This window comes from Prionailurus viverrinus, chromosome B4 (genome assembly GCF_022837055.1).
Source record: "Prionailurus viverrinus isolate Anna chromosome B4, UM_Priviv_1.0, whole genome shotgun sequence".
Classification (NCBI taxonomy): Eukaryota; Metazoa; Chordata; class Mammalia; order Carnivora; family Felidae; genus Prionailurus; species Prionailurus viverrinus.
The window spans coordinates 68,779,811-68,805,499 of record NC_062567.1 but is presented as its reverse complement, the minus strand read 5'-3'; the positions used below and the strand labels follow the sequence as shown (position 1 = coordinate 68,805,499).

General features: G+C 38.2%; 1 protein-coding gene and 1 long non-coding RNA gene across 5 annotated transcripts in view; one reads left to right on the top strand and one right to left on the bottom strand.

Moving 5' to 3' along the window:
• The window catches only part of LOC125170834 (uncharacterized), a 37,848-nt gene extending 15,457 nt beyond the window's left edge, over positions 1–22,391 (top strand). The window contains exon 3 of the long non-coding RNA XR_007154110.1: positions 22,273–22,391. This is a non-coding gene — a long non-coding RNA (uncharacterized LOC125170834). The remainder of the gene's footprint in view (positions 1–22,272) is intronic.
• TMEM117 (transmembrane protein 117) overlaps positions 10,137–25,689 on the bottom strand; it is a 487,518-nt gene continuing 471,965 nt past the window's right edge. For all 4 annotated transcript variants that reach the window (XM_047867676.1, XM_047867679.1, XM_047867678.1 and 1 more), the window contains 2 exons: positions 22,477–22,606; positions 10,137–11,120 (listed from right to left, as the gene is read on the bottom strand). In XM_047867676.1, the coding sequence (XP_047723632.1) occupies positions 10,474–11,120; positions 22,477–22,606 (777 nt within the window). In that variant the 3' untranslated portion in view covers positions 10,137–10,473. The remainder of the gene's footprint in view (positions 11,121–22,476; positions 22,607–25,689) is intronic.

Sequence of the window (25,689 nt, the reverse complement as noted above, 5' to 3'; positions counted from 1 at the left end):
CATGAGTGAGCCTATAGAACTGGAGAAAGAAATGTACTTTAGACACATGATTACACAAATGACCACTTAATTACGTTATGAGAATTACTGAAATGATTTCTGTGTGTTGGTTTTGGTTTTGGTTTTTGATAGCCTGTTGTAAAAGCAGGTGCAATCTTTCCCGCCTCAGCAAGGCATTGTTTTATGTCATTATTTCAATTCTTTTATTTTTTTTTGGAGGCGGGGGGGGGGGTGCGGGGCACAAGAACATTATTATATATGTGGGTTCAGCTTTGTTCAGTTACCGGTGACATCTACCAAAATCTAGCAATGTCGCTAGAGCCCCGTCCTTAGCAGTGAGGTTCATTCTCAGGAGCCAGTTCCTGTTTGTTTTGTGGGTACTAAGCTGTTGCTTTCCCCCCTGAGGTATGTCTGGTGGGCAGGGCTAGAATGCAGCTTGTTCTTTTGTCTGCAGTCCAGCTCTACTGGTGTCCAGCCCTGAGCCCCACACCAACTTAAATGGAAGCCAAGTGACCCACAAAACACACACTGGTTAGTTCCCCAGCTCTGGCTGTCACTGTGCCCCTCCTTGGGCCTTTCCCAGGAATGCTTTGTGCTTCAAGCTGGTCAGGATCCTCTGGAACTATGATAGTACCTTGACAGCTTCAGCAGTGGCTGCTGCCACACCCCCCCCCTCATATTGGATCACTTGAATAAAGACCATTTTCTGCTTTCTTGGACAGCCACTCCTCAACCTTTTCAAATGGATGAACCATGCAGGGAAATTAAACCTTAGGCCCTGGCTCCTGTTTTCCTCAATGTCCAGATTTATTACTCTGTTTTGGGGCTTGGGCTTTGACACATATTTAAGAAGTTAGATTTCCAAAAAACAACAACAACAACAAAAAAAACACCCCACCTCCATTCTGTCCTTTAGAAAGGACAGCAGAGGGTGGGGCTGAGGGTAGGATAGAGTAGGAAAACAGCTTACGTTCACTGCCTTGGCCAAAGAGGAGACTGATGATAAAAAAAAAAAGGCAAGGAGGCAGGCAGAAAGAGAGGATAGCAGACATGTCTTCCCTAATGTTTTGCCCTTCCCCAGTCGTCATTCTGTGCTGGATTCCATGCTAGTGAAGCTGGCTTGGATACTCACACTTAGATCCCACACTATTGATTCACTTAGGGCTGTGTGCCAGTTTTCTCTTTCAGCCCATACAAAACTAATCAAATTAATGGATGCTGCTGCTGGTTCTCATCAAATGCCATTAAAATATAACTCTTTCATGAATAATTCTAAGCATTGACTCAAAGCAATTGATTACAAGAACTACGTTGCTCAAATGGGAGGAATAATTGATGTTTTCAACATGTAAATAGGTTTCTAAGGAATTCTGAGATACAAGTTATAGAAGTACAGCTATAATCACAGTTTTAGAGCTTCTGACTTATGTTTATTTTCTAATTTTGGCTTTCAGAGAACAACATGTAAAATCCTGCAAAATGGTTTCATCATCTCTCTACACTCTGTTTAGTTCTGCCTGTGGATTCCTTGAGTGCTTGGAGTCTTCCCTCCTAGAGCTACAATTTCACAAAATTATGTAGAGCAGGGTAGTATATTTCTTTTTTGAAAGGTCTGGTATCTTAGGATACATGGTCGGTGATTATGCAACTGTCTACCCAGTCAATCACAGTCAACTCACCCATGCAAATCTGTAGTAGAAGCATTGAACAGTCGGATGAGAATATAGCACCTCTGTTTCAGGAATTAGACTGGTGGACTTCCAGCTGCCACTCTAATTTGCTGCTCTTTGTTTTAATTATCTCTCATGCTTTGTCCTGGTTTGGCTCTTGGTACCTGTCTTGAGACTCCCATACTTGAGGAAGAATTTGTGTGCATTTTTTCTGATTCAATTGTAACAGTCCTTTTTAATTAGGTTTTTAAAATTTGCTATCCTTACCCCTTTGGGTGGTTAATTTTCTGTTTCAACTTGAGTGGGCCATGAGTACCCAGATTAAACATTGTATGTGTGTGTGTCTTCAGAGGTGTTTCCAGATGACATTTGTGCTGGAATTGGTGAACTCAGTAAAGTAGACTCCCCTCCCAATGTGGTTGGGTATCATCCAATCCACTGAGGGCCTGAAAAGAACAAAAGGCAAAAGAAGGAGAAATTTCGTCCTTTTTTTCCACCTGCCTCACTGTTGAGCTGGGCCGTGTCATTTTCTTCTGTCCTTGGATTGAGATTTGTTTTATTGGTTCCCTCGGCTTTCAGGCCTTCAGACTCAGACTGAATTTCCTGGGTTTAGTGCTTGCAGAGGGCAGATGTGGGACTTCTTTGCCTCAGTTATCTCATGAGACAGTTCCTCATAATAATCTTCATATATATCTGTATTTATCTGTATCTCCTGTATCTATATCTACACATCCTATTGGTTCTGATTCTCTGGAGAGCCCTGATTAATATGTCCCCCATTCCCCATATTGAATGTAAGTAATGATCCTGCCTCCTGCTTAACTTCAAGAATTTGATTGGTATAGTCCATTCCCTTACAACATTTATCATGGAGAGGATCAGAGAATTTGAGCATATTATGCTACATAAATTAGACAATTCTAAGTACATTTCCTCCCTCTTTAGATAGTTATTCATTCAAATTTTATTGAGTTATAAACAATGATAAAAGATAATTAATGTGTGATTCTTCTCCCCACCTCAGTTCATCCTTATAGGCAGAATCAAGAACATTATAATCTAATACAAATACAGACATACAAACATATAGAAAAAAAGAATGTTAAAGATACTATAATAGATGAAATGTAGGTCATATAGGCACACAGTAGAGGGGTAGGCAGTTCTATGTTGGAAGATGAAGAAAGACCTAATAAAAGAGGTGATATTTGAGTTTATCCTGGTGGTCATGATGGAAAAGGGAGATTCTAAACAAAAGGTAATGAGCAAAAGCAGAGTTAAATGGGATAGAGGCTTATTAGAAGAGCAGAAAGTAGTTGAACATGGCTGGGTGATTAGAACCCATTGGGCATGGGAAAACAAAACAATACAGAAGTCAGATAGGGTCTTGAGTATCAGATAGGATTTTGCATTTTATCAATAATGCCCAAATTGATGTTTGTTAGGGAATTACCCATGGAACTCTTAAAACTCAGCTCAACTTCAGTTTTTTCCTAAACCCACTGAGTTAGAACTTCCCGGTGTGAGACCTGGTTGGGTGTATATTATGTAAATGCTCCTCTCATTAGAAGTTGCCCAAATTGCCTTGACCTTTATGGTCATAGAGCTGAATGACATATTCTACCATACCTTGCCAGAATTCTGGCCAATGCAATGCAAAAAATGACATATGTCCCTACCGGATATGTTCCTCAAACTTGTAGGATCTTCCTGACCTTCTCTCCTTCCTCATCAGCCAGCTAGATACACAGAACACTAAGATCCCAGAAAGTCAAGGAACCACTTGTTGAACTGTGTCTGAAACACCAAGTCACTGAATGGAAAGCCACCCACTGGACACTCAGTTCAGTTGCAACATGAGCAAGAAAGGATATTTTATTGTTAGCCCACTGGGAATTTGGAGTTGTAGACAATATTATTAAAAACCACTGGTGAGCAACAAGTGGTCACTGAAAGACTGAAGTTACATGATCAGATTTAGACCCTAGAAAGATTGTTCTGATAAAAGTATAGAAAATGGATTGTACTGGACAAGGTGAGAGTCAAGAAGACCAGTTAAGACCACATTGCAGGTATTTTAGGAAGAATGATGGATCTCTGCATGGCAGTAGGTAATAATGACAGAGAGGAGAGTAGACCCATGAGACACAAAGTAGGTATAGTCTATCTCCACTGGAGACATTGGATATGCAAATAAAAGAGCCTCCCAGTTTTTTGGCATATTAGAAACTAAATATTGTTCAAATTCAAGAACATTATAATTTGTTCAAAGGCAATTTTATAGTAATTTCATTATTATCAAATCTGAATAGTAATTTTTAGAATAGTAATTGTCTTTCCTGAATTGGTTATTGCTCTTTGTTTCATCTTACACATTTTGTTTCAGACAAGAGTGACTGTTTTTAAGTGCTGACCTTTTCCAGTGTTGTTAGGTTGAAGTCAACTGGACTATCCAGATAAAATAAGGTATTCATAGCAAGTAAGTCTGTAAGCTGAGTAAAAAACCAGGATACTGTTTTAAAGTATCATTCTATAAATGACTATGCTGTGGCTAAGGTGTTGCCTGGATTCCATGGTATATAAGGTAGATTCTTCCTAAAAGGCAAGGCTGGAGTGACACCCTGATTTAGAATGGCTTCCTTGACTACATCCAATCACAGGTGGGAAGATCCTGAAGTGCAGGGGCTCAGGTGTGCATGTTGGCTCTCATTGAAATGCTGAAGACACTTCAGGATTTATGAAATGTGGTGGATTACTGGCACGATGAGAAAGCCCTGATAAGAGAAGCTGCTAAGGCAATCATGAAAGGAAGGAAATAATTTCAGAATGCTAGAGCAGAGAAAATCTTGATGAATAGGTTTGGCCCAGCAGCTCCAAGGGATTATGGCCATTGATTTCAGACATCTTAGCCACTTGCTTTAAACTAAGGAATCTGAACTTCTGTTAAAAGTGAAATGCGTTAACATTGAGGCTTGTAGAGTTCAAAACAATTACAGAGAGACAAATTGGGAGCAAACAGCCTAACCATGTTCAATGGCAGCATTGGCCTGGAGCTGCTGATGAAGGTAAACTAATGGGCGCTATTGAAAGGTGGGCACTGAGGTGACTGGTGCCCCACACCTTCGATAGTACCTCACATCTGCACAACTTAACTTCAGTTCACAGAATTCTTGCACATACAGTTTTAGTTCAAACTCTTCAAAACTCTGTGAGGTATTCCCATTTGGGGAATGAGAACCGAAGGCTTATAGTATTCAAGGGACATGTTTTTCAAAGCCAGTGCTTGTCCTGTCACAATACCGTTTGCTCACCTTTATAAAGGTTTTTAAAAATAATAAATTTCAGATGGTTTCTTCAAAACATAGTTACTTCTAGATCCCATACTTGAATTGTGCTTTCTAAATCTGTCCATCAATGCATCATTTTTTTTTCTTGTTTGAATATTCATATCTATTGCCCACCCTTGAGGTGTGTTCAAAACATGCAGAGGTCAATTCTTTCCCCTCCTAGGAAAGTGAAATCAGGAAATAAACCAATTGCAACACTGGAAATTATGTCAGGACAAATCGGTGTTGTGGGTTTTATAAGTGTAGTTTAAATCAGAACACCTGGGGACGAACTGAATGCTTCGGTCATTTAATTCAACCTTATCTGTTTCAATCATAAGATAGAACTTGTAAATTGCATCCAGACACCTGTTAGAAATTATTTAACTTAGATTCTTGAGAGAAAAGAATTGCTAGAAATCAGGCATCTGAATGGTTTTACAAGGTTCCCCAGGTCATTCTCACCAAAGATACTGTTTGAAATGGATACTGTAGTTTGAATGGATCTTAATTAAGGATTATAGTGGACAATAATGGGATTTGGAGTTACACACATCTGATTTCAAATCTTATGTCTGTATTTGCCAGCCTTGTAACCTTGGGCAAGCTAATAAACCTCTCTGAGCCTTAGTTTTTAGCAATTGTAAAAAAATTAACCATATTTACCTTCTGTGGTTTATATGAGGATTAAATGTGTAATTTGTTTGCATATAGAAAATACTCAAAATGGTAGTCTTATTATTATCAGGATTGAGCAATGATCTGGATAGAGTGAAAACAATTCATTAGGGCGACAAGCATCTATAAATTTATTTTGTTAATGTAGTTGTCAATGATAAGTTGGAGTGGTCCTTCTTAATCATGCAGATAAGTCCTCAAAAAGTTTAGTAGTACAATTATTTGGTGTGAAGGAACTTAAGACCTTATGAAAAATCTTTTGGAGGATAGAGGTAAGAAATAAACCTGTGAGTTATATGTTATTGATTGATTGATTTTATTTATTTTTTGAGAGGGAGAGAAAGAGGGTGAGCGGGGGAGGGGCAGAGAGAGGGAAAGAGGATCCGAATCAGGATCTGCACTGGTAGCAGAGAGCCAGTTGTGGGGCTCAAACTCATGAACCCCAAGATCATGACCTGAGCCACCCAGGTGCCCCTTATATGTGTTTTATATTCTCTGAGTAAAATAATGGATTCCTCACACTTAATTAAAATAATATCTGTGCTATATTATACATATTAAAGTAGTGATAATACTTTGTTTTACTAAAATTTTCAGAATGTTTATCATAAAGCATCTGCAAGGCATTTTTGTTTACAATATGTCAACTTTTATATGCTGATAAAATGCTTACACAAAGACTTTGCTGCCATCTTTGTCCTTCTATCAAGGATGTTCTAGTCTCTCTCAATTTTTAAGTGTAGATTTTTGTCTTTCTCTTCTCACATTGCCCACTCTGCCCACACCCACCTCTATTGTTTGTTTCATGGACCCCATGTCCCCTCTCCCAGGTCTCACCATATTTCCTGGACAGACACAGAGTGACATGAGTGGTAGAATGTTTAAGAAATCAACCAACCAACCAACCTTTTGTGTAACCCCCTCAGTTATGTTGAAACATCTTCTTGAGTCTTCTTAGGACTCTTATTAGGTAGAAGTAGTGGACTCACAATAACTTTATGCTGAAGTTCCTTTTACAAAGGCTTCCATCCCCTCGCCAGAGTTTTAAAGCCCACTCACACTAAAACTACCATTTTTTATTTCCCAGATGTCATGGCAAGAACTTCCATCATGTTTCACTATCTGCCTAATCTTCTCTTTCCAATATAAATATCTAGCTCTTTTTCCAGTTATCTTTAACAAGAGTGACTTGTGAGCTACAAATACTACATCTAAACTTCTCTAGTTGTTCAGATTACAGTTCAGTTCTAGTCCAGTATAAACAGAAGCCAAAATTTATGACCTTGATTCTCTTATCCATACCAGTTCCCATTAGTCAGAATCCTATGCACACAAATATGTTTAAAATAAAAATTTGGATAAATCAAAAAAGTGCCAGTTTGTTGCAAAACTAATTGACTTGTTTTCCCCATCTTAAAGATGGGATTAGCTAATAGGTTAGAGTTGAATTCTGAGGGGCAAAATTTCTGATTTCTGGAGGAAATCAGGCAAGATAGAATAGTGAGCCATCCCAGTCTGAGGTTGGGAAAACACCATTAAAAGCACAATACCCAGATTTTGGTTGCATAGCCAAGAGTTTTAATTTAAAATAGGGATCAGTTCAGAGTGAGGACAGATAGGTAATAAGCAATTATGGAGTGCTAAGGTCTTAGTCAAATGTCAGATTATTCAGTTGGCATCATGAGTCATCAGTTACAGAGACAGCTAAGAGGAAGTTCTCTTCCCATGTTTCATATTGGGTTGGGTTGGTGATCCACAGAGTAGGCAAATAATGTATTGGAATTGCTTATGGTGGCCAGTGGTGAAATAAGACAACAGTATTGACTCCCATCCTCAAATGTGAGTGTGTATGTTGCACAACTACTTTCCATTGTACTGTCAGCCAGTAGTGCTTGTGGGAATGACCTGATGGAAATCTGATGAAAAGTAAAAGGAGATTTTGTGCCTGGCTGGCTCTTTGGGCAAATGGAAAAGAAATAATTCTTAAGATTTCTAATAGGATTCACTGGTAATCTCAGCTGTGCTATAATATAAGTGAACATGATAAGTGGCCACCATGGGGAGAGTATGAGATAACTAAGTATGGTTATATAATACAAATGAGCATGTGGTGATGAGATTTATGTCTAGGCATATATTATCAGGCATAAATTCATAGTGTTTATTTAATTTTCCATTTAAACTACTAATGAAGTACTCTATAATGTAGGATACTAAAATTGTGCCAAATTAGTGCAAATTCTGCACTGCATGAAAGAAAATACTGTAATTACTGAACAGTAGAAATATAATTGTTTATAGTTCTTAAGCATCACTGCAATTAAGGCATCACATTTGTTATGCTTTCTTTAGAATCTGCAGTTAGTGGTTTTTTAATCCTTTTTTTTTAACCCTTTATTTTCTGGGTTTACAATTTTTTTTTTTTTTCTGTAATGCCCTTGATAGTCCAAAAGGTCTGGTATTCAAAAAGCACTAGTACATGTGCTTTTGACTTTCATTAGATTTTATTTGATTTGCTAATCTTTACTTGGTATAATTGCAAATATGGTGTACTAAAAGAGGTAGCAGAATAAGGAAGAAGACCCATGGGTAGATAAATAGGTCAAGATTGATATATACAACTATTGGAAGCCTTCAAAGGTTTGGATCCTGACTATTAAAATGCCATTGCTGGAAAAAAAAAAATGCCATTACTGGTAATTACTCTATTTGTTACTAAAACTTAGGGAAACTTTAAAGATACATTTTCATGTCAGCTGATAGCCACCTTCTCTAGTCAGTCCCTACACTAGGATACACATAAGCATAGTGCTGTTATTTTTTCTATCTTCTGCTAATTAGATTACCCCATTGAACCACTTTTTCCTTAATACCTACCTAAAAATTATCAAATAATATTTTCATAAGGACTGTATACTGCTAATAAACACCCACTTTCTATAAATCAACTTCCTTCTTCATTCTATAAGACACTAACTTTCAGGATAATATATATATTTATATTTATATATATTTATATATATAATTATATAATATATATATTTATAGAACAGTGAGTGTATATAAATATATGGGTCTATGTGTGTGTGTGTGTTCTCCTAGAGTCAAAAGTTCAATGTTTTACGCTATGTAAATTTGGTAATGGCCAATGTTACCACATTGGCCAAGCAAGAACATGGTAAGTTTCTTTAAACAGTATGGTCAGTGGGTTACTATAGTGAGCTTGATCTCTGCATTTTTAGTTTCAGAGATACTTATAATTCTAAGTTGCACCATACATAGCTATTAAAGGTAAATGAAACAGCAGGGGCATGGTTCTAATTGCTTAGTAAACAATTGTAGGAAAGTGTTTATTAAAGCTGGCTCTCAAGTGACAGATAAATACATAGTTCTATCACACATGCTAAATTCAGCATGCTGCAAGCTTAAAAGCAGATAGATCAAAACAAGAGATATTTTAAAAATCATAAAGACAAAATACAGTTATGTCAGTATGTGACAGGAGAATAATTTTGCCTTAAAAGTGATCTCCCCAACCCCCTGAAGAACATGCAACCACAATTTATGGAACAAAATTAAAAGCAAGTTGGGTATGTTCCATTTTTAACTCATCTGGCATCAAGTTAAAATTAAATGGGCTGTTGTTAAATTAATATACAAATGAATCCATTATAAACAAAAAACTACATCACAGATTCACTGATGTATAATTCATATTTATTGTATGATGTTTAATTCTTAAAAAAAACAACAAAAAACACACAAAACAAGCTACTAAACAGATTCTTTCATGCACTTCTTTTTCTACCTCACAAGATTCTGCTGCATAATTTTTAGAGGAGTTCCCTTATTCAGGGTTGGCATAGGTTGTTCAATTTTCATTGTCCAGAGCCATATTTACAGAAAGATGTACAAATATTGTAGATAGTAGGCTGTACAACCTTCACATGATTAAAACTTCAGTTCCTTGGTTTTCTAGAGCTTTGTGTAAATGCCAATAAGTTTGAGAGTTCATCCAACTGTGCCTCTTAACCTTTGTTCCCATAGGTGAAGGGCAGGATTTTTAATCAAGTAGCAATTTATCTTTAATTAGGAAAACATAATTAGGTATTATCATCTAATTGCAATTACTGGTTGGAGAAAGTCACATTTCACAAGTAGTGACCCATGCTGGATTATCGTTCTCCTATTACTGAATTTTGAATCTGTATTTGTATTTGGCAGATAGCCAATACAAATTCAAAGGCAATCACCATGCCTCTCTGCAATCCTGCTGTCAGAGTCACCAACTCCACTGCTGAATAGGTAAAAGAGATACTTCCTAAGCCACATATTGGCTATATCTGTTTCCTGCTAAGACATCAAGTGTAGATCAAAGATAATTGTATACAAAAAAAAAAAAAACAAAAAAAACCACCCCATGTGAAGTAGGTTAGAGAACTGTTCCACACTTCATTTCTGGTACAGTTAAAAACAGTTTAATGTCTCAAGGCACCACTATGGTTGAACATCAGATACACGGGTAATCAGCTAATCTTCTACTATGCTGTAAAGTCAGTAAATAGCTTGTGCAATTGTGAAAAGCAATCTCTAAAGGACTGTTAGATATACAGGAGGCACGTAGATTATAATACAAATAGAAAACAATGAGTCCTAGAAAAAGCATGTTGAGCACCGTTGTGGCATTGTTTGTGTTTCTTTACCTAACACTACGTAAACTTTACATTTACAAAAGGAAAGACTAACTTTTTAAAGTTACACTCAAGGTTGCTTTTTGTGCTGTCTCCAAGTAAGTGAATCTAGTTCGTAGGTGTACTTTTAGAAGTTGTTGGATCTGGATCGGCTTCTGTCCCACTGGTAGATTCATTCAAGTGTGAGCTTAAGTTTTCTGACGTTAGGTGGGAAGACTTGTAGACAATTTCGTTGAAGTCAGACCTGATGCAAACCAAAGGAGGGTCATTCAGTGGGTCTTCCACTGAGGCCTGTGTGTTCTCTCGAGTGATCCCCATGTCCTTGCTATGTTCTGACGGTGATTTTCTTTTCATGCGAGTATAAGTTTTGTCTTGATTCTCCATGCCTTGCTCATTTTTCAAAAACCGTCCAAAGAACCAAATGAAGAATCCAAACCACACAAAAGCTATTAAACTCGGAACAAAAGCCAGACACTTGACATCAAGGCTAGCCCCTATGAACCTGCTGTGTAAGAACATATCTCCCTCAACATATGTTTTATTAGTCCGAGGGTTAGTGTGATTGGACCTCCATTCCCAGGAAAGTTTGGTTCTGTTCAAATCCTTTAAACTTTCGGAGTCTTTCACTGTGTATATCTTCTGCCCTGGGCCTATATACTGTCCGTACTCATGAGGCTTATAAAATATCTGGTTCTTCCACATATTAAGATCCAAAATCAGGACAAGAAAGATAATTCCATAGTTAAACCATTTACCTGCATTAAAAAAAGAAATACCGCATATTAGTCAAAGACCTATAAAACTGCAATAGGGTTTTTTCCCCAATAAAATGGAGATAATGGTATAATAGTATAAATTGTTCATGTCTTAGACCTGTTAGCATTTTTTTGAGAGTGCTATGCTGCCATTAAGTGAATTGGCAAAGGATATTTCCTAAATGTATTCTAGACCACATGAGAATGTAACTGTAGGTCCCAGAGTCAATAATTTATGCTATTTATACTAACCAGATTAAGCTGCCTTGTTTTGTAGGTACCACAGCCATACTCAAATTTGGTTCCATGTAGGTTATTCTCTAGAATATCTCAATTAATATTTAAAAAACAAAGTTCTAATTAAATTCTTAGAAAAGTCTAACATCTGATTGAACATCTCTTACAGTTTTATAATTGTGTCTAGACAAGAAATCATTTTGCAATGCAAACACAGCAGTATATCAATTGAATTCACATTGCTGTTTGTAGGTGACCTGTTGATTAAACCGTTAGTTGATGTGACTCAGATCAATAATTCTTGAGCATTCATTTCAAGACTTTAAAAATAATTGCATCAAATCTCATTGAACAGAATCCATTTATCAGACATATAAATACAACCAAAGCCAATAAACTGCTTTAGAAGAGATGATTTGGAGACATTGTAACCGCTATAATTTCTTTGTAGTATTTACAATTCTCATGCAAATAAGACCTTGTTTAGAGGCATATTATCTATGATATCCCTACATCTGCAAATGAAAAAGAACATAGGGAAGTTTTCAAGGGATACTAGATTCCATCATAATTTTATTATAATCACAATTTATTGCAAGCTTTACAATACCAAGTATATCATGATATAGTAATACCTTATAGGTTTGCTGTAGCAAAATAGGTGATACATTTTGCTATCACCTATAGCAAACAGGTGCTATATTGCTATATGTAGCAATATATATATATATTGCTTTAGTTCCAAAAGCTCCAAAAGCTTTAGTTATAAATGTTAAATATAGTATGTCAAATTATTTTATTTTGTATCTGAAGATAACAGTATTGAACATGATTAAGTTACTGCTTCACAAGATTATAGAGCTCTTGGGACAAAAGAGAGAATCTTGGGCAAACTTATTAAACCATTCTAATGAATTTTTGCAATATGTATTCTAACAGAACATAGAGCTATATAAAAATATAACTTTGTGAGGAGTTTGGGAAAGTGTTTTATCATCATCTTTATACATTTTCAAGTTCCTACTCTATGCAAAATTGAAAGGTTTTAATCCTGGCTCTAAAACTTAGTAGCTATGTGATCTTGGGCTAGTTGTTTAAATTCTCTAAACCTCAGTATCTTTGCATGCAGAAAATAACAGTACTTACTAAAGCTGTTAGTATTTCATAAGATAGATGCGAAACGCAGTGCCTGGTACATAATAGAAACTCAGTAATTGTTACTGTTATGAACATGAAAGCCTTGCCTAAGACGTGATAATGTCTGCATTTGCATAGGAAGGTACAACTTCTTCTCTATCAAGAGAATTTATCTAAACTATCTGAAGGGAAATTATAACTCTGCCAGTCCTGAAATTGTTCAACTATACAATTGTTAAAGTCTTTGTAGTGGAAACTCTTGCCCACATGATTTATTTTGCATACCCACACTAGAGAGTAAGTTGAAACATTGGGAATGTTGTTTGCACATATGATAAACTATTTATAACATCTGGCACTGCTAAGCTCTAACCACTCCTGCTCTCCTGGAGTCATAGCCAAAACTAAAAGAGATTCTCACTAAGAGTCAACCATAAAATGAGTAAAGAAAGCTCAAGCTAGTGAAATTCAATCAAATACAAAGGTAAGCAGCATTATCAAACATTTATTGTGCTCATAATAGACTCTGTTTTAGGATACCTTAGTAGATGCTGAGGACATACATTTTTGCCTTACAGGGGGGAACTCATTATCTTGTTAGGGTAATAGAACAGTGGCATCAACAGATAAATAGTAGGAAGAGGCCACATTTGTGAGGCACCAACTGAGTGTTACAAATGGTAAACACTGAAGATGTTGGGAAAATGTAATGAAGACTGAGGGCTAATTTCTGCAGAAAGGATTTTTGTAGGAAGTAGTAATTCATGTGGTCCTGAAAGGGAAAGAAGGACAGAGAATAGCCTGGAAAATGTTGCATTTCTTTAGTTTATGTTTTTATTATGCTACAAATAGAATAGCATACAGGAAAAGATCAGGTGATACTAAAGAGGAGAGAGAAAGAAGGTAATGGAGAATACTGTAGGAAGAGAAAACAGGAGATGAATGAGAGGCAAGTGAATTAAAAAGTTCTGAGGTTCTTGGGGCGCCTGGGTGGCTCAGTCAGTTAAATGTCCAACTTCGGCTCAGATCATGATCTCATGGTTCATGGGTTTGAGCCCCTCGTTGGGCTCTATGCTGACAGTTCAGAGCCTGGAGCCTGCTTTGGATTCTGTGTCTCCCTCTCTCTTTGCCCCTCCCTCCCTCTCTCTCTCTCTCTCTCTCAAACATAACACTTAATAACAAAAAAAAAGTTCTGAGGTTCTCATCACTATCAATGAGGCAACAGTTTGTAGCTTCCATGAAAGCAAGTTGAGAGAGGGGCTTTGGGTGCTTCTCTGTTGCAGCAGATTCATACCTACTCTCTTGCTGTAAACTACATATGCTGATGGTGAGGAAGAATTTTTATGATTGACCATCACCTTGACTCACAAAGGTCCCTTGGAGAAACTTGTACTCTCTCTCTAAGTCATTGTTATTGATGCAAGAATAGGGCAGTCCCTCATAAAGTGGGCCCTGTATCTAGGGTATCAGAAACCAGTGATAAGTACTGTCACAAAATCAGGGAGAAGAAAGGATGCTCACTGAGCTTGGGGAATGGTGCTTTTCTGGTGGGAAAAGATGCTCAGAGAATGTCAATAAAGAAGGGAAAAGATAACATCGGAGCATAAAAATTGTACACTGACCAAACTAGTAAGAAACCCTCAGGATAGGAGGAGCTCTCCCCCACACTTTCTACACTATTGTTCCACCACCTAAGTTGAATGGTGCACTGGGTCACTTTGACAACCAAACTTTAAAGAATCACTTTATTTTATTTATCATGTGATCTGGAGCCTGAAAATTTAGATGGGACGGAGGAGGAACAAATTAGAAATGTGTTTTCTGACATCAGCTAATGGGTATCATCACCCCGCTGTAACACATCTTTCCTGATCCTTGAGACAGAAAACCACAGTCAAAAACTGCAGGCTGGAAATCAGCAGATAAAGATCTCATTCTAATATGAAAATAATACAACCTTGGGTTACCTGTTTAACCTCTCCAGGCCTCAATAATTTTATTTTCAAATTGAGGAAACTGAACCAGATGACTTCCAGTTCTATGATTCTGTCCTTCCCCCCCACCCCGAATCCTTCTAGTTAGTAGCTATTCAATTTTTAATTCTGTGAAATGGAGAATGATACCAACATAATGATCTCGAAGGATTATTCTGAGGATAAAATGAGTTTATATCTGAAAGTCCTCTGAAATCTATTAAGTTTGCCAGAAATGTAGAGGAGTATTTTTTCTACAGTTTCCTTCCTTTGTATCTTCAATCCAGTTAATATAGGATCTTGGTGATATAGGGAGAGAAGAGCATGTAAGGGTTTGTAACAAAGATATATCCTAAAGGTGATCAAATGTTTCAGTTTGGATAAAACAGCATGAATCACTGAGCTATAACTGGACCTGTTATCTAAGAGGACTAAGTGTATAGTTACATGTAAACATGCTTTGTGAATCAGCATATTTCATATGTTGAAAATTCTTAGCAACTGGTAATTTGTCTACAACTTTCAGGAGAATGGTCTAGAGATAGGTCAACTATATACAAAAATTTTGAGGCTAAAGAACAGGAACCTGTCTCCAAGTCTCCCGCACAGCTGAGTGGCCGTGTTGGGGTGGGGAAGTGCAGAAGGGAGAGAACAGAGTGAGGCAGGCTTCCTACTGACATCACGTTTCCTTTCTTTTCCTCTGTGGATGTAGCACTGTCTCTACCTCTCCTGCCCCCAAGCATCCCCCCCCCCACCCCACCGCCACTGTCAAAGCCAGTCAGCTGAAACTTGGAGCTGGTAAAAATGCACAAGCAGTGGCTTTTCCTACTTTGTTTGTTTGTTTCCCGTCCACATAACATAACCGCTGGTCCACTTACGCATTTACGCAGAGGAAGGATATTCATTTTTGCTAACATCCTTCCTTCTATTTTCCCACAGAGTGTTTTGTTACTTTTGTAATGCGTTCTCTCCTCTTTAAAAAATTACTTTTGCCCTGTGATATGTGGCAAACCAGTAAGCAAAACAGCTTACTTGTCGCACAAGACAGCTCAACCCCACTGTTCTTGTCTATAAAGTGAGGGAGCTGAGCTATATGACCCTACAGGTTTCTCCCCAGCCCTAAACATCTCTTTGATAAGTCTGTGAAATAAACATCACCTAAACCTTAACATTTTATGATGGGCCAGGAAATCTCACCATTAGAGCAAAAAAGATGGAATCCACAAATTTTCATGCAGAGAAAGCTTTCCTTAAAAAAAAAAATGTATATTCTGAGAAACACTGTTTACCATAAAAAATAAATCTGAGTCCCTGAAATAACCCACATGGAAGGGGGATCAGACACAAAAAGGAAAATAAGTGATCTCTTGCCATTTCCCAAGTGTGTTGTTGTGAATGTACAGTCAACCATAACAAGAGCCTTGGTATTTCAGCATTAATCATAGGAGAGATTTTGCATTTCCCCCTGTTGTTTCAACTACATAACATAATGTAAATCACCAAGGAGGGAGGGTAAGAATCCATACATTATTTCTATTAATCTCCTTGCTGAAATCTCTCACTGTCTCCTTTAATGAGAAATCACTGCATGGTGTTGGTGGGATTACCCTCTTTCTTGCATTTTGTGCCTTTAATGAATCCTACTGATTGCCAAAAATTATATTATAATGGTAATTTTATCTTTTCACATTGTGGGAGATTACAGAATTCTGGGCTAGTTGGTTTTAAAAGGATTCTTCACTAAATATCACTATCACTTAGCATAGGAAATGACAATTTGGGGGAAAATGTTTTTTCAACTAAGGAAAAAATAGTGTAAAGTGCTGATATTTCCACCATATAATATGTACTAAATTAGATGACCATTAGACTCTTGAGATTAGGGGTTTATATAATAAACCTTGCATTAATCAAATATGCAATTATATTAATTTTTTCTTAACTCAGTAAGGTTGCCAGTTAGCATTGAGACTGAGCTGTGCCATAGGCACCTTCATCCCAAATGGGTGCTACCACTGGGCTAGACTCCGGCATCCAGTGCAGATCTATGAACTAGTCATGCTCCACAAAGCCTTCAAAATCCTTTATGGGATAACAAGCAACCAAGGCCTTGAAAAAGATAAATTTTGGATAATTAAAGAAATAGCAGCTTGCTGTAACAGGCTTCTTGGCCAGATCAATGTCCTCCCATTGCAGACATGAGCAGTGATAACAGGGCTCACTGATTTAGCATCTCTTTAAGCCCTTTAAGCACCTGTGCCCTCACACCCTAGGTAATTTAGGGATATCTGGGAACCACATTAAGTGCTTGGGCCATGAGGAGAACATTTAGTAAATTAAAGATATTTACTAATTTATGAATTAATAAGAGTTAATTTGAGTTAGCAAAGTAAGGTCTTAAGACTTAAAAGCAAATGAATATAGTTTCTCTAAGTGCCTCTCTTGTCTTTGTCACCTCCTAAGTGGGAGACTATTCCTTTGAGGACATAATACAGTGATAGGGGTAGAAATTCGCTATGATAAAAGCAGAAGTAAAAGGCCATGGGGTTATACTAAATTAGGTGACTGTTAGACTCTTGAGATTAGGAATTATGTCATGTTCATTTCTGTATTGCCTAGATCCCGGCTTAGTTTTAGACACATATTAATTCAGAAAATGTCTGTTAACCAATAGGTAAACTGTGAGATAATTTGTCCAGAAAAATACAAGAAGTAAAGTTACAGTCTTTCAAATCAAATACAATGATCTGGTAAATTCTGCTAAAGTCAGATATAATCTAGAAAATTGGGAAAAGAAAATATTCATATCTCAAAGAGTATATATAATTCATTATATATTTCAAGTCTCTCTTCTGGCTGTAAAGACAATTCCTGAAGAGCATGTAAGTTTTATCACAGATGTCCTCATATATGCATAAATGAAGGCAGGACATCTCAATTTGGAGACAGCAGGCTAGCTCAGGGGCAGCAAGGGCTGACAGGCCATGGGCAAAAAAGCAACCCTGGCCTTGAAGAAGATGAGTTTTGGACAAATAAAAGGAATTGCTGCTTTATGTAGAAGTAAACGTAGTTAACTCTTAGAGCTGTCTAAATGTGTTGAAAATAGAAACTGCTTCAGGAAAGGTTTAGAAAAATTCACAACTGAGATAATAGCAAGAGATCCTTGTGTACTTTGGATAAATTCATGATCTTTAGAGACTGTCGTGGTGAACAGGATGCATCACATTTCCCTATAACAAGCCCCTTGTTAATTTTGTGAGACAGAATATTCTGGATGAACCACTGGCCTGCCCTCCCCAGCACTTCCCATGATCTGACTGACACAGAAGAGCTCTTTAAAAAACAATCTCTGGGAACTCATTTGCCAGAAATCATGTGCCTATGGAAATAGAAACAGAGGGGTTTTATTCATTATCTTCCACATTCTCGCCATTGTAAAGCACCTGTGCCCTCACACCGCTCAGGAAACTGAAATAGAACACAGACGCTATGGAGGTTTGTTTACTTCTACATTTTCCATTTTTGCCGAAAGGGTTCCCGTGGGCATCATCGTGCCAACAGTGTGAATTCTCTCCTCACAGATGCACAGGCCTTCCTTCTGGCCTTTCCCCCGACCCCCTCCTAATTCACTCAGATGATGGCCACCAACGGGACACTTCCTTTGTCTGGCTGGGATGACAGATGGCAGAGCTTCCACCGGGATTGGCATTAATAGGACTCAGAGGAGCTTCTGAGAGCGAATTGAGAGGCCATTCCTCTCTCGCCTCCGGAGACTTAGTACCTCATATTTTGAATCCATCTTTGCACTCACCTTATAGGTAAAAGGGAAGAGGCCAGAGGAGATAGTGGCATGATTGCAGTTAGCATTTATGTTTAAGAGAGCAACAATGGGCTTGGGCTAAAAGCATCGATGCGACCTAATCACTAACCACATATCCCCTTTGTTATGGAAGTCCAAATTCCCAGAAAAAATATTTGAACACACCCTTGGATAGAGAGGATTTATTTTTATAAGCTGCAGCCCAGCTTGTGAAATGAAAGCTCCTACACACTGCAGCAAACCATCTGTCAAGGGGGCTCCAGATGAGCTAAACAGATGCAACAATTCAAGTCATTTCTGAAATGTATGAAGACAACTAGCATGGAGTCAGGATTAGATAATACCCAAATCTTAAATGCTTTTAAAATGCCAATGGGAACTCATCAGTGTCAGATAACCCTCTCCATACAGAGCTCGTCATTGGGAGACATTTTTTTTCCCATTCTTAGCATTCTCCTTCTTGACTCAGAACAGTGGATAACAGTAGAGCATTCAGAATAGTGGATAAATAATAAAAGAGCCCTCTCTCAGGCTACCTAATGTTTTTGAATTAAACAAGAAACATGAATTCTGGATGGATGAAAGGAAAAGCTTCAGGTAAAAGGAGTGAGAGTTGACTGAGTGCTTACCAAATGGCAAACGGTGTCTAAAATGCCTTGTGCATATTAATTTAAATCTCACAACAACCATATGGGATATGTACCTCACTGTCCCCATTGAACAGATGAGAAAACTGAGCCTCTAAGAGGTAAGGAACTTGACAAGGGAAATGCCATCAGTCAGTGGCAGAGCTGGAGTCTGGGCAGCAAACCTTTACATTCCATTTTCTCAGCATGCCTTGAACATTATTTCTAGATCATCAAGAAATGACAGTTGAGGCCATGGTGGCACCATCTCTGAACCCCAGAAAAGAGTCACACAGACTCTTCTAGTGCACAACAAACACAGGCAGAGAAAGCAACAGATGGAGCTGTCTGGGGGTCCATAGGATCCCTTCCTATCCTGACTTTAGCTTCCTCTGTGGTCACCCAGGTGTTTCCCGACATAGCCTATTTTGGGACCTCTTTTCCTGATCCCAGGTCTGAACTTTCCAGCTCCTGGCAGGACTGTATCCTGTGCCCTTCTCATTAGCACCCCACTCTATGGAATTTTCATTGTCCTTTGGCTTTTGATCTTAAGAGTTGCATGTGAAAATAAATTAAAGCTGAGATGAGAGGAACTGTGACTGTAGCAAGTGTTTCTCAGCAGCAGCGTTTCTCAAAGAGGGGTCCTCTGGCAGCCTGCATCGGCATTATTGGAGGTGCTTGAAGTTCCAGGCTCCACCTCCTACCTCAGGCATCGGGCTCTCCGTGTGCAGCTGAGGGATCTTTTTAACAAGCTGTCCACGTGATTCTCACGCACACTGAAATTTGAGAACCACTGATGGATATAGAGAGTTTTATGCTTAATAACCAAGAGATACTACTCTATTTGCTTATCAAGAAAAGCACTGAGTTTCCCTACCAAAAGAAGCAGAACCTGGAGGAGCTGATCATGTTAGTGTTTGCAGTTGACTTGGGCATTTGCAGGCTACTGACTATTGAGCATATTAAAACACAATATGTACCATGCTTTGGAAATTTTATCTAGGTTTCCCCAGAAACCATTTTCTTACAGAGCAAGATAAAGTAACAGGCCTTTCACAGGAGACTAGCTGCTACTTCAGAGTGTCCTCAGCAACATCTTCAGCAATTAACAGAACAAAGAGAGTAACATAACAAGAGGGGAAAAGTTCAGACTTTCTTCAGCCTCCAAACCTGCCATGATTTTCCTAGAAGTTTTTATCACGGATCTGGGGAGGCACATGATCATCCTACCACAAACTGGATCCGTGATAAAAACTTCTAGTTTTAACTATCTAGTTTATGGTGGAGCCCTTCACCCCAAAGTCCACATGTACCCTATTTTATTTTGGATCTAAACTCCAGAATCCTCAAAGGTCTTACCGGCAGGTCCAGGCACTCAATCATTTGCACAGCCGGTCTCCTGTCTCTGGGAGATAATCTGACTTCACTTGCGGCTTCTCCATCACAAAGAGGCAGTTCCCAAAGACCAGCACACCTAGGGGAGCTTTTTAAAAGTCCCATTTCCTGGCCTTTGCCCAGACCTACTGAGTTGGAACATCAGCAATGGGCCCAACAATGTGTATATTTATAAAGTTTTCTGGGTGATATGATTATCAGCGTAATTTGGCAAATGCTGCATCAAAGCCTTAATGACAACATATTTCTACCTTCTCCCAAACTTTTTTTAAACATGCAGTCTCCATTATAAGAACTTTGCCAGTCTTTCCTCCTTTTAAGTTTCTAGAAAATAATACTTGGTGGAATGAAGATTTTAGTTCAACTGCATGGGAGGCTTTATCTCAAAGCTAATTACACTGAGGCTTCCGGGACTCCTGTATGCATGTCCCTCTTCCAAGGCACCGAATGTAATTTTTAGCTGTGACTTTGCTTTTATATTTTTAAATAGAGCATTCCAAATTGTGTAAGCTTTGGGCACCACAAAACCTGAACCTGTCCCTGTCTAAAAATGATAGCAAATATATATGACAAAGCTCTGCAAAATAGCCCCAAATCAAATATTTTTAATAACTTGATTTTTTTTCTTACCAGTGAGTTCCTCTGAATGTCCCTCCCCCTTTTTAACCTGATATTATGCACCGCAGAAGTTTATTTTTGACACGGATTCTGATACTCGTTCAGAGACAATATTAGTGCCATGATGGCCTGGGACAAGAGCTGATAGCAAGAACAGATGGTCCAGGCAGAAGCCCACCCAAAGGGAAATGATGATGCCATGTGTGTGTTAGCTGTTTGAGAAGTCCGAGAGGGTAGCATGCTGTCGAGATTAAGTGGGGACTCTGAAACCACACTATGTGACCTGAACTCAAATTGATTGATTTACCCAGTGAATTTAATAGATGGGCCTCATTCATTTTGAATAGAAGAAGAAACCTGCTGCATCTTCCCTATTCATGAGCTCATTCTCCAATTTAGGAAGGTCGCCTCATGCTCAAAGCAAAAACCAGCCCTCAAGTTGGGAAGCAAAGGTTTTTTGCAGGACTCAGATGTTCACGTGTTCTGTGCTCAGGCTATTTTTACTCAGCAGCACAGACGGTAGTGTAAGCACAGATTTCTTCAGCAGTTTTTAGCAGATGTGGGATCCTAGGCCATTGTCCTTGAAACACACACACATTCACTCTGTGTAACCGAACAGCTTGGGAACTAATGCCATCATATATGTGACCATTCAGCTGTCTGCTTCTGGTTATTAAAAAAAAAGTATAAAATGTAACTTCAGGAAGACCTTTTATAGATGAGAATGACTGAGAAGTCATGAAAGAATATAATAAATCATATCGGAGCCATTTAGGAAGCAGGGCATATATGCACAGGAAATAATCTTGAGGATCTGCAAGAGGCTCACGTGAGAGAAACATAAGCTCTGCCACAGAAGTAGGTTTTATTCAGTCAAATGAGAAGTGGCCAAACTCCCTAAAGGCACATGGTCTGACTGGTGCTCTGGGTTACCACTGTTCCAATCTCAGCAGGAAATGAGGACCAAAGTGTAAAAAGTATAAATGCTGAAAAAAAAAATACCGAGCTGCATGTTGTGAGAAAGCAACCAACCTAATGAAGAAAACCAAGGGGGAGTTGTAGATGGAGTTTGGCAGAGATAGCTAAATATCCATGCCAAGAAGTACGGCCTCCTTCTCCAGGAATAGTATGCTAGAACAGTAGATGTGACACTGATGTGGCTGCTCAGCTAGAGACCACATTTCCTTCCTGACTCTTAAGTGGGGACATCTGATGAGCTACTGTCAATGGAATGTGAATGGAGGGCACATGCTTCTTTCCTGTGCCCAGGCGATTAAGAAAAAGGTAAGCCTTCTTAATCATTTTCTCCATTCTCTTTATTCCCATCTGCCTGCTGGATGTTGAAGTTGGAAGTATTGAAGCCGCTCATAGCCTAAGTCCCGGAATGATACTTTGGAACCCCCAGGTGACCTGGAACCACCTTGCACTGTTACGTGAGAAATAAAACTATATGTATGCATGCCTCTAAAATGTTACTGTTTGCTTTTTTATAGCAGCTAGTATTACTCTAAGTAGGAGACAATCAAATTGTGTTTAAAGTTACAACATACCTGTTATGTGAATATGATATTCCTCCTTGAAGATCTTCTGGAAGAAAGGAATCTTGAACTGCATGTGAGGAGTGTGCAACCCAGGAAGATTTACATCAACATCTCCCATAAAATGTGGGAATTCCCAGTCCTGTCAAAGAAAATCAACATAAAAACATATTTGTGATTTGTTTCGTTCCTAAGCAGCAAAACACCAAAAATTGACTTTTTACAAGCACTTATTTTAAAATCATTTAAATGCAGCAAGCTGTTGGATGTTTCAATCTGTAATGGTTATTTTATGTACATTAGGTAGTTGCATGCATTCAAAATCAAAATTAAGTCATAACTTACATCCTCAGATTTTCTCTTTAATGTGGTACTAAGAAGCCAATATAGAATTGATTTGCATCTATACGTGTTTATCTCTTTCATTCTGGAGAACTGATCTTAAATTTTTATAGGGAGGAAGTGATCCATATTTTATAAATATGTGGTAATTTTGTTATATTTCGTTTCCCTACCTTTTAAAAATATGAACCCTCTAAGACTATGTTTTGTGTAAGAGGACAAAGTAAAGAGGATCTAATTCACTTAACCAAGTTTTTCAACTCACATCCAAGGGCCTTTTATTAATCATCTCTGTTGACTTACTACATGCAATGGAAAAATGCCAAAGACTCCTGTCCTGTTCTCTTGCAATTTAGCATCAATTTGAAGCAGATGATGGAGGGCCTGACATGCTAGCAGGAGAGATGAACAATGAATTAATTCCCCAATGATCTTAGTTATTTTCTTGTTGTAAGGCGAAATCAGGAGGGCTGACCCTCCCTCTCCTAAGGAAGGGAAACAGATGCAAATGAGGATATTTTTAGGTGTCTCATCTGCTCTTGGTTTTTGGATAGAGCACCAAACTGAAGTTCACTACTAGCATGTGAAGAAAAAACAGACTAAATAGACTCAAATATGAACATCTGAGGTGGATCCATAGGCATTCATACACATATTTTCACTTTGAATAACCACTAAATTATCAGTTTAGTGAGTATCTTTTAAAAATATTACTTAAAACATAATGGAAAAAATAGGCATTTCAGATTTCAATACATTATTTTAATTTAAAAAGTTAAATCTTTCCATGACTTCTATATATTCAGCTCATACACATATGCCAATAATAGAGTTGCTGGAACATTACAGCGGCCTCCATGTCCATCCCACTCCCCTTTCAGCTGAGAATTCTGGTCAAGGGAGGATAGGCTTCAGAGAAAAGGAGCCTCTGTGAGTGGCGGTCGCCAGGAAAGTTTTCAATGTCTATTAATTTCATGACCTATGAATCACTTCAAGCTGCTAACAAGAAATACACAAAAAGAAAAATGAAATGATACCACATCATTTTCTACTGGTGTGTATGCACATATCTTGTTGGTCTCACCTCCCCTTGTTTTTCAGACATCAGCAGTAAGTAGACATGTAATTTGGAAAATTTGGAAATCCCAAAGCATAAGCTGGATCATTTAGAATATTTTGATCTAAAATATTAGTGGAAATGGATTGGTAATAATACTTGTGAATTACTGCACTTTATTAAATTGCATTTTCCTTTATTTTTCATCGATATTACCTTGCATTTTTTGTTACTTGAAATACTCTTGCTAAAAGAATTGGAATTGAATTTGGTCTTTTGCTAAAATGTAACTGACATCTCCCAAGAAAAATTATGCTTGACACACAAAGGGTCTGATAACCAGAGTATTTTTCCCTTTCCCTGGATAAACAACATAAAGCATTATCAATAGAGCAGTTCGTTTTCATTTTTTTTTTTTTTTTTTTTTTTTTTTTGGTTTAAGGAAGAGAATAGTTCTTGGTAGTGATAGGGCAAGTATAGTTAGTGTACCTTCTTTTTTGAAAGGTGCTCTTGGACTGTTCTCATTTAGCTTTTTATTCCATGAAATGGAAGTTTTCTACCGGGTATGAAATTGGTTTAGTTCAAAAGTAAACTTAAGAGATTTCTTATAGAATGGGATCAAAGCTTCATTCACCAAAAAAATAGTTCCTCAATTATTTCCCACCTGCACTTGGAGGAAGATGAATTAAGGAAATAGAGTGTGGACAAAACAGAAGAGAAACTCTTGATCCTTATTTGGATGATGGCATTAGTGGTTTTTTGTTTTGTTTTCTTTTTGTTTGTTTTTTTTAAAGAAGGGATCAGGACAGGGAGTTCCCTGGAATGTGTGACAGATGTAGCTGGTGCCATGTAAGAAAAGTTTTTGAAAAGAGGATTAATAAAAAAGAGATGGTACATTCTTTTAGAGTCACTCCTTCCATATGATTTTTTATAATCACCCCATCTTGGTTTTCAAAACCCTTTTCCTTAATCTTGGAATTCCCTTCTCTCCTTGCTAGTCCAATTTTTGTGCTTCAATTCCTACTCCCACATACTTCTCCAGACTCATGATTGGATCAGTGTAAATTCTGGTCTCACTTGACGTAGAGTGGAATGGTAATAATAATAGTAGTTGCTATAATTTGCAGGAAGTGTGGGGCTTGTCTTAATGGACAGCAGGTATCTGAGGCTGGTGATACCTACTTTAAGTAGGTGAAAGAGGACGGAGGATGGTGTTCTGAATCTCTTTAGGTTTCAGCCTCTTTATCTATAAATTGGGGTTAAATAGGGGTGCCTGGGTGGCTCAGTTGGTTAAACATCTGACTTCAGCTCAGGTCATGACCTCGTGGTTTGTGGGTTCCGGCCCCATCTCAGGCTCTGTGCTGACAGCTCAGAGCCTGGAACCTGCTTCAGATTCTGTGTCTCCTCTCTGCTCCTCCCGTGCTTGCTCTCTCTCTCTCTCTAAGTAAATAAACATTAAAAAAATTTTAAGGTAGATAGATAGATAGATAGATAGATAAATAAATAAATAGGGGTTAAATATTGCGACCTCATGGGCTCCTTGGGAGGATGAGATAATGCATGGACAGCAATGAGCACGGTGCTGGAGACAGAAGGAAGCGACAGGGAAATGGCCAACAAGCATGGCTGGTTTCCCAGCATGATCCCAGGGTCAGTTTTATCCTGAGAGTGAAGCAGAGGAACGTGATAGGTCTGTTTTCAGAATCACACATAGGCTGCTTCCAGGTCCTGGTGAGAAAAGTCAAACGCTGTCTTCCCCTTTCTGCTCTCATCCACTGCACAGTTCTGGCCTCCTGAGTTCTGTGACTGGGACTTCGATCAGCGTG